Source organism: Zosterops lateralis, assembly GCF_965231275.1.
Source record: "Zosterops lateralis genome assembly, chromosome: Z".
In the NCBI taxonomy this organism is placed as follows: Eukaryota; Metazoa; Chordata; class Aves; order Passeriformes; family Zosteropidae; genus Zosterops; species Zosterops lateralis.
The window spans coordinates 50,259,474-50,269,189 of record NC_139800.1 but is presented as its reverse complement, the minus strand read 5'-3'; the positions used below and the strand labels follow the sequence as shown (position 1 = coordinate 50,269,189).

The 9,716-nt window shown below is 38.6% G+C and overlaps 1 protein-coding gene across 1 annotated transcript in view; it reads right to left on the bottom strand.

Annotated features, from left to right (window-relative positions):
- Positions 1-302: 302 nt before the first annotated feature.
- Positions 303-9,716, bottom strand: part of LINGO2 (leucine rich repeat and Ig domain containing 2) — a gene marked incomplete at its 3' end in the record, with an annotated part of 161,300 nt that continues 151,886 nt past the window's right edge. Inside the window, exon 2 of the mRNA XM_083883118.1 lies at positions 303-2,158. Within this exon, the coding sequence (XP_083739244.1) occupies positions 303-2,123 (1,821 nt within the window). The 5' untranslated portion in view covers positions 2,124-2,158. The remainder of the gene's footprint in view (positions 2,159-9,716) is intronic.

Genomic DNA, 9,716 nt, shown 5'->3' with positions numbered 1-9,716 from the left:
AGTAGAAAATGTTGAACAATTGTCCATGAGCATGAGCCAGTGGTTCATTGCTGATATCCCCAGAATGCCAATATTTGCAATGCAAACAGTTAGTACAATTTCCCAGTTCTATGAAAGGCCCTGACACATCTGCCTCAAGGTCTGGAGGCTCTGTTGTATAACCACAAATAGTCTTTCCATTTTCATATAACCTTTTGATACACTGACAGCTGCATTAAGCTGCTTCTGCCTAGCAATTCCACATGCCAGGCTGTTTTAATTGGTTTTAATGCCACAGAAAAAGCACTGCTAGCAGAATACCATCAAATCATTTTCATATTGAACCTTCGTGGTCCAGAAACCTCCCCTTCAACCACAGCACCATTGTTTTTGCGAGGGACATATTCAAGGTCAATGCTGGTTTTGTGTTTGCCTTTCCCTCGGCTCCACACAAAAAGAAGAAGGAAACAAAATAAAACCACTCCAAGAAATGTGAAACAGCCCATAGCTGTGGACACCAATATTGTCTTAAGGTCCAGAGAGTAGCTGTTTGCATTAGTTCCATTAGGACTTGTGTCATTGGAGTCTGTCATATACATAGGGGTCCTGTTGGCATAAAGGAAACGGTCCGAAGTGAACCCCTTTACTGTCAGGGAGGCCGAGTAGGTGTCATTTCCAGCTGCATTACTTGCGATGCAGACATAGATCCCAGTGTCCTGGTCTTGGGCAAATCGAATCTCCAGGGTGCCATCTCCCAGCACAGTGGCTCTACCATTTGATTTAGTTGTGATCAGCCTCCGGTGTGGGGTCACCCAGGAGACGGTAGGCAGCGGGTCCCCATCAGCATTGCACATCAGCTGCACAGTCTGTCCTTCCTCCACTACCAGGTACTGCAACTTCTTGTCTTGTATCTTGGGCTTCTTACAGGTGAAGTAAAAGGAGAGAGCTGTGCTGTGAAAGTCTCTGAATGACCTCTCTCTGACACTGTCTGGGCCAGCACACATTGGTGGCTCGCTGCCAAACCGCAAGGTGGGCTGCCGCTGCAAAATCCAAAGGAGACGGCAGTCACAGGCCAGAGGGTTGTTGTTAATGCAGAGGATCTCAAGGCTTTTGGAGGAATGGAATACATTCTCTTCTAGAGTTTCTAACAGGTTTTGGGACACGTTAAGCACACGTAAGAATCGGAGCCCTTGGAAAGCATGTGGTTCAATGATGCGCAGCTGTGCCCCCACCATGTGGAGCTCCTGCAGGCGCACTAAATCTGACAGCATGCCTGCCTCAATGGTGCTGATGGGGTTGTAAGAGAGGTTGAGATGTGTCAGGTAAACCAGATGCTTAAAAGCAGAGTAAGGTACTGCAGACAGGTTGGTGTTTGTGATGGAGAGAGAAGTCAGGTTGAGACCATACAGACTGTTGGCAGGCAGCATGTCCAGGAGGGGCCAGGCCTCTATCTGCAGGTCTTTCAGGCGAAATAGTCTTTTAAAGGCGTACGCCGGCAAAGCATTAATGTTGAGCTGTTTCAAATGCAGACTGATGAGGTTGTGGAGGTGAGAAAGAGCTTCTGTTGGTACGGCTGTGAGATTGCATCTCTCCAGGGTGAGCTGCTCCAGGCTAAGCAGCCCACTGAAGGCCCTGTGTGAAATATATACCAAATCATTGTCCCCAACCTCCAGGGATTTTAGGTTATGCAGATCTTGAAACATGTAGTCCAGCAAAATGACAATCTTGTTTTCACTTATATCAAGTTTTGTTAAGTTTGACAACCCAGTGAACACCCCAAGGGGGACCAGCTTCAGACGGTTTCCTTTCAGCCTCAAGGAGCGCAAGTTGAAGAGATTGTTAAAAGCTCCAGGCTCAACATTGGAGACAATATTGTCACTGAGGTCAATCTCCTCCAGCAACGGGTATGATGTGAATTCCTCAGGGTTAACGCTTTTCAGTCGGTTCTTGCTGAGGTCCAAGATTTTGGTCTCAATGGGAATGCCTTCTGGAATGGACATCAGACGTCTCCGGTGACAGCTGACAGACTTGTTCTGTGCTGAGCATTCACAGCGGGCCGGGCAGCCCACAGTGGGGCTTGTGAAGACAAGCAGTACAGCCAGACCCAGGAACGGCTGCCAGCATGAAAGAGCTGTGTGACGCATGACTCCACTGATCTGGGCTAACCCTCTGTCACGGCCTGTGGGGTGAGGATGGGAAAGGAGAGAAGTTAAGTCTGCAGAAAAAGAACAGTATCATTGCAAAGCAAATGCACATGTTTTCATATTGAACAAATCAATAAAACCTATTTTGAATGGCAAGACCAACGTAAAAGTAGAAATTAGTTCAATATCATAGGGCTAGTCAAAGGATTTGTTTATCCAGCATTTTTCCTCCAGATGTTGGAGAAGACAAAAAAATCTTTTCCTACTGCAAGCAGTAAAGGACCTTTCAGTCTTTTCTCAGTCTCAGTAGGTTTCATCAAGACAGCGCTATAATTAACCCAGAGATAATTACCATACACTATGCAAAAAGGGCTAATAGCATTTGTGATAAGTTTACAGCATTGGATTTCTGTGAGGCGGTATGAAACTAAGCTTTTGTCTCCCATTAGTGTTTTAAGGCAAACCTTAATGATGTATTATAATCAAGAAAAGGAGCTCCTTGACAATGAAAAGATTCCTTTTAATATTTATTGCATATATTACAGCTATAAAGAGATGAAGATTGTTCACGCATACACATACACAATGGCTTAGATGAGGAAGGAAGAACTGGTGTATCTCTGATTAGAATTTGTAATAGGTCAAATTGGTTCTTTGCTTTTACTGCATAGAGATATTTTGTGTGACTCTTTAGAACCCAAGACCTGAGAAGGGTTTACAGAATATCTCTTTGTACTTCCAAGACAGATGAGCTGTCTGTGTTTAAGCAGCATAGTGTCCAAAGAAACACCACAGATTTAATGAAAATAATATTTTATAGGGGATTTATTCATTCCCGCCCTCAGGTTGAAAATGAGGATAGAAGAAGACAAGATAACCTCTACTAAATTAGCTACTCTTGTCCAAACTATGTACTTTTCAGGTTTAGTCACCAAAGGCAATAGACTTTTTCTAAGTCTACTTAGAAGCTACTGAATGAAGACAAACAATACCCCATCTCAAAAGAAGAAGAAAAGGATATATGCTTTCATCAAAGGAAGGTGTGTTTGAGATGTCCAGAGTAAAGCAAAGTGCAAGCAAGAACCGTAGAAGTGCCTTAACACCTATGGTACAGCCAACTTGATGAGGCTAAGGTATACTGCTGGGATTCAGGCTTCGTAACATTAATAAGCCTTATAATGGACCCCAGGCCTTAGGACACCTTTTCTAGATTGTTTAATTTGGGCTTCGTTTTAATAGCATTTGTAAAAACACTTACATAACTCCCATCAGTAACTACCTCTCAGGTCTGCACATATGACTGTGGCCCATCTGGTCCTATACACAATGACAAAATTATCCAATAGCCAAGAATCCGTCGCCTTACCTGTGTCTTTGGGCTTTTAGGATCATCTGGCTACTGTGTAAGAAATTTTCAACTTACATTTGAGTCAAATTTTGTTGTCTATGTGCTGTCACATAGATTGTAACATAAAAGAAAACTTCCCATACACAAAGGACAAATACATTTAAAAAAATACGGTATAACGATATTGATGAGGCAATCAGATTGCTGTTTGAGCAAATAAGCTGTTTGAAGCACATCAAAAATAATACTGAGTAAATCACAGACAGATGAAGAAGAAAGTTCCACCAGTAACTCTGCTACAGCAACACTCCACTCCACTGGTACACAGTTTGGAATGTGATAACTTACCAAATCATCCTGCCTGACTGAGAAGATTTGGACTGTCAGACTGTGGAAGATCAGAACACTGGAGGCTCACTCCACTTAGTGCAAGAAAAAGAGCAGATATTTGGATCTATTGATCTTATTGGATCTTAAAAAATTCTAAACAGGAACCAGGAGGTTTGGATCCTAGGCATTAGCTCTATTGTAACTGGACGGAGAAATAAACAGCTATTGTGCTCTGACTGTTAAAAAAAAATAAACCGAGTGAAAAAGCATTTGTCTTGGAGCGCCATATAAATTGTGTTATTTGACTGACCATACATGAATGATGCACATATTGCTGCTCTCACAACTCTGTGGAAGAATTTCACTCTTGACTGATGTGGCTTTGTATTCCTATTTTTACACGTCTGTGCAGAGACTATTAATGTGAGGCACACTGCATGCTGGTTTTGACATCTAGACTGGAGACTGGATGAAAATTATACTGTATGATATTACCTATGAAAGCACATTTCCACTTTGTTCTAGAAGGACAACCTACTGAGATTTAGTTTCCCCCTTAAAATGTAGCCTTGCAAGTAACTGTTGCTAGTTATCTCCAGCTGTGAAAAAGGTTTTCAGATATAAACTTCACTTCATTAGGCACTAACTTAAAACTGGAAACCAATAGGGGATTCTGAGTTAGGTGTTTGCAATGAATTTAGATCAGAAAGGCTTCTAGGTGCTCTTTACATTACTTTCAGAGCTCAGTCTGTGAGGTCAGTGCTTTCATACTGATTCTTCTATCATACAAGGATTTCATTTCCTACCATATCCATCTAATAATGTATAAAGCACAAAGTAAACAGGTTCAGTGGAAGATGAGCACTCCTGGAGTGTTTGGTTTAGATAGTAAAAATATGAAACACTTTTTCCAGCTATCCAATCCACCTGGTAACTAAAACTTCTAAGGAGTACAAAGTAGAAGGTAGCCAGTATAAAGGATGATAAAAGGCTTTTTTGACTGTGACTGGAATATAGAAAAAGCTGTTCAAACATTAACAGTAGTCTTCTGCAAAGGTATATGCACAGCTAATGAGATATATATTTTTCTGTAAAGGTGTGTGCATGCTTGTGTACACACTTGCAAGGAAGCAAGATTCAGGACTAAGATATAACCTTACATTTCAGTAACGATAAATAATAAATTATACTAAATATCAAGTCAGAAAAACAAAGATTACAAGGATCAATAAATACAGGTTAGAAGAAAGCATAAATTAAATTTATTATTACAATTTACCTTAAGCCAGATGATATTACTATTCTTTCTGCTAACCAAATCTGTGACCACATGCTTTGTTTTGGACTGCTTTATGGAAAAATGATTTCATCCTCACTATGCAAAAAATGTAACCTTATCTCCAGCTAGAGTTAAAAGGTCTAGCAAGTGAAATATGTGTGGGACAAGGTGAATTTTGAGAGAAGCCTAGAGTGAACTTTGATGATCAAGTGCATTGATCCATTTGAATTTAATGAATGTAAAGGTGTATTTTCAGGACATGTCCAGTAACATCACTAGCTAGGCCTACCTTGTGCCTTTAGTCTAAGAACATTTCAAAAGGATACAATTTCATCTGTAAAGTACATTCCATGTCAGTGTGATCACAATTATTTATTGCTTTGCATCTGTTAATCAACAGTGCTAATTTAAAAAGAGAGAAGTTATGCCACTAAAAGTTATTATTCACTGCAAGATGATTTCTTGCACTGAAAAATTATTTTCTGCATTTCTTTAGACTTGTGGAATGTTAATTAATTGGCAACTTCACTGGCACAGTGCTGAAGTGTTAGTGTCAGTGTTCAACCTGATGGCCTTTCATTTCTGCTTAAACATCCAGCACTACTTTATCTTTGCCAGTGTAGGTATTCCCTCTAGACATCTGCAGCATTGTTATTTTTTGCTTCTTCTTTTCATTGTGATACATAAAAGAAAGCAAGGTATATGCATGCAAATATGTATATACACACACATAAATGTCAGCTAAAAGTATAATGTTACTGATCTGTGATTGTACCATGCCTTACACTAAACAGTACTCTTCTAAAATTATAGCTTGCTAGATGAAAATTTTAAAAACCATAAATGATTATGAATTGAGAGATTTTCTATGTTTGAATGTGAATGACAGCCTGTAAAATTGTTTTCCTGACCTTTCTGGTGTATTTGTCGTGCTTTGATAGACTCTGAGTAACAAAATATATGAAGGAGTTGTTTATTAAAAAATAAAAATAAACTAATTATCTTCTTTTTGTCTTTCTCTGGCTCTGTTCTATAAGTCCAAAGTCAAGTCAGGTTACTTTTGGCTGATACCCTTTTTCAAAAGAGGACACTATTCAAAGTTCAACTATGTAATTATGAAAGCTCATTAAATTTATTACTTCATAGTTTTGTGTGATCTCACCCAAAACAGCATCTCTACTACTCTGAAATGCAAATCAGTTTGTAGAAAGTTCTGCAGCTTTGAATCTTCCTACAAGTGCTTTACACGAATGTACAGTGCCCTGTAAATTTTAAATCGAAAAACTATAATGAAAAAAAAATAAATCAAAAGCAATCCAGTGCTTTCCTAGAATGCAGTGCAATTCTAAATATCATATATAGGAATGTGCCAAATCATGCATGTGTAACATATTTTTTCACTTTTCCCTCTGCCTCAGACTAATTTTGAAGCCTTTAGAGCTGAAAACCAGAGTGCACTTGACCATGGTGTTTTCCATGTCCCATGTGATTCTCCAGTATTGCATGGGACACAGCTTTAGCCAGAAAAGGTGAGAATCATAAGATCTATTTCTGTCATTAGCTGTATTAACATCACTTGATGCTTCAACTTGGTAGTTTTGATCTCACCTTTCCAATCCATTTTCTCAGCCTTTCAGACAAAATAAAACCTCAGTGGATCATATCAGAAATTACGATTTTGTCTGATAGTCACTTAATAATTTATGTTCTAAACTCCCTTTACAAAAACATATTGTATTCAATAAATGTTCTAGGATTAAATATTGCATCACAAGACAGACTTGTACTGTTCATTCACTTCAATGCTGCCAAATAATCCTAATAACCAGGTGAACTACCTCTTTTAAAAATGTGTGCTGTGTTGACCCTGGCTGGACACTGGGTGCCCACTGAATCTGTTCTATCACTGCCCTCCTCAACTGGACAGGGTAGAAAAAAAATTAAAAAAAGTTCATGTGATGAGATATAGCAGGGGGAGAACACTCACTAGTTACCACTGCAAGCAAAACAGACTTAGCCAAGGGAAATTAGTTTAGTTTATTACCAACTAAATTAGAGTAAGATAGTGAGAAAAAAAAATTGTAGAGCACTTGACCCAACCTCCTCCTTTTTCCTGGGCTCAACTTTACTCTGCATCTTTTCTCCCTTTCTTGTATGGCAGTGCAAGATTTTGGGAAATGAGAACTGCAGCCAGTTCATCATGTTGCCTCTATCACTCCTCATACTCTTCCCTGCTCCAGCATGGGGTCTTTTCCACAGGAGACAGTCCTGAATGAATTTCTCCAATGTGCGTGCCTCCCATGGGCTGCAGTTTTTCATGAACTTTTCCAACGTGGATCCCTTTCATAGTGTGCAGTCCCTCAAGATGGATATTTTTTGAGACTGTGTTTAGAGATAGTAAATTGTTCTGCCTGTATAAATTGTTTTTCCTCTGAATGCTGAATTTTAGTATTGCTGTATTTTAAAGCAGGGAGCAGATACTGAGGAGTACAAATGTTTCTGTCTTTGCATGGCTGTCATCATCTGTCACACTTCAGCAACCAGTAAGCCAAAACCATTGTTCAGATCTTTGCAATAAAACACCTTTGCTTGTGTGCTGAGCAGAGAGATACTGAATATGTGCAGCTAAAACTACTGAACTTTTGTGGTGCAAAATTTTGCCCATCTCAGTGTGGTTTGGGAAGATTTTTATTCACGGATTTATCTCTCAAGCACCTATTGCAGTTATCTTGGAAGAGCAGCTGTTCTGGCTTTGTTGAACTCTCCTTTGGTGCTAGACCAGACCAGGTAAGGGCAGGAAGGGTAAGTAACCTTTGCCTGTAGACTGTGGCCAAGGCAGCAATGGTGGGAAGCGTTGCCCAGGAGATGAAGGGAAGATGAGAAACAAACTGAGGTGGTTTTAGGGACAGCCAAATGACACACAAAAGTAAGAGACATTTAGAAATATTCTTACAGTGGGACACAATGCCACCAGGAGAATGAATGAAATCCTGACTGTGGCATTTTCTGATTCAACTGTGCAATTTAGACATTCCCATCATATGTTCTTTCAGTGTAAGAGAGCAAGTTTGTAATAGCAAAGGCTTTGCCTCATCAGGTCTTGTGTCTGAAATTTGTCTAAGTTTAGTGTATTGTCCCCAAATTCTATCACAGATTAAGTCAAGACTGCCTATATACTCTAAAAAGGATGATTTTTCTTTAAATCAGAGCATCTCAGAAATTGTTCAAATTAACCTAGTTGTTCTACTTTCCTTGTCTCTTTGATCAAGCTTTTATGCTTATGCAGAGATTTTGTTCTCCCTCCCTTTATTGAACTCTTAAATATTACAACACTTAAATAAACTGCAAAATATTAAGTAGCTATCTGCATTCCAATAATAAACAGATTTAAGAATCCTTGAAAAATAGCAGCAGCAACAGCAACCACTAGTCTGACAATTAATCAGCAAATTGGAAGCAAAGTTTTGATTCATTTATTTTGCTGTCCTAGGATCATTCTCTTCTACTTAAGTCATCAGTAAAAACTTCATGGACTGACATCAACTCAGAAATTACAGTCAAGTTGCATTTGTTTTCAGAGGAAACGATTGAGACCCAGGTCATTAAAAAGTCATGATACATAAACAGGAAACAAAAGCAAAAAAGGCAACTAGGTCAACTTTCTTTTTTAGTTTATCCAGTAGAATTATTTTAAGATTGCTTAAAAACTTTGCATCAGATATTTTAAAGATAAACAAATGAATATAGTTTAAATCCCAAATACCTACATTTTTGTCTGAATCAAAGTGAAAGAAGTATGTGTGCCAAAACACAGAAGGTAAGAAAATCGCAGTGATAAATTAATGTAAATATACAAATTATCTGTACAAGCCTTTGAAATCCAGAGTCTCCAAATTAAGCAAAGAAATGAAGCCATCACTACACCTTCTGTTTTTAAACCAATGTTTCTAAGATTAATTTAACAATTTCTTTCAGTTTTCACAGAGAAAGTGAACCTCAGGAAGAGATCTGAAGGAAAAAATAATAAATCTTACGGATTGTCTCTCAGGAGACATTTTATGCATAAGTAACAGGAAAAGGAAGTGGAAATGATTGCAAGAATTATGAACACTTCCACTGACATTTCCACTGACCTTGCTGGTAAGTTGGAGGGGAAGAGATTTATGAAAAGCTGCTATGAACAATTATGTGGAGGACTATAAAAGATGCTTGGATGTAAAATAAAATTCAGATATTTTTCATGGAGGTTAATGATATAAATCAGCCATTCAGGGAGGATAGGGAAAATCATATAACAACAAAGAGCTAAAGTTATTACTCTCAGAGAATGCAGCAGACCAAAAATTCAAAGATTTTGTAAAAGATTAAAAATCTCTTGCAAATTAGCAGTCATTACTTAAAGTGGACCTTATATTTCACAGTGTGTCTAGGCAGGTGAATCTTAAAATTCTTTGCTGCCATGAACAAGACACTGGTGGGAGAACATGAAAGTGTTAAATACTGTACTTGCTTTTCATAGTTGCTGTAGCTAATGAAATCTTAATAAATTGATTGAAAACTAAGACAGTATGAAGGCTAACAGGATTGATTACAGATTAGGAAGCTTTTTTCAACAACAACTCTACATTAAAAGTTC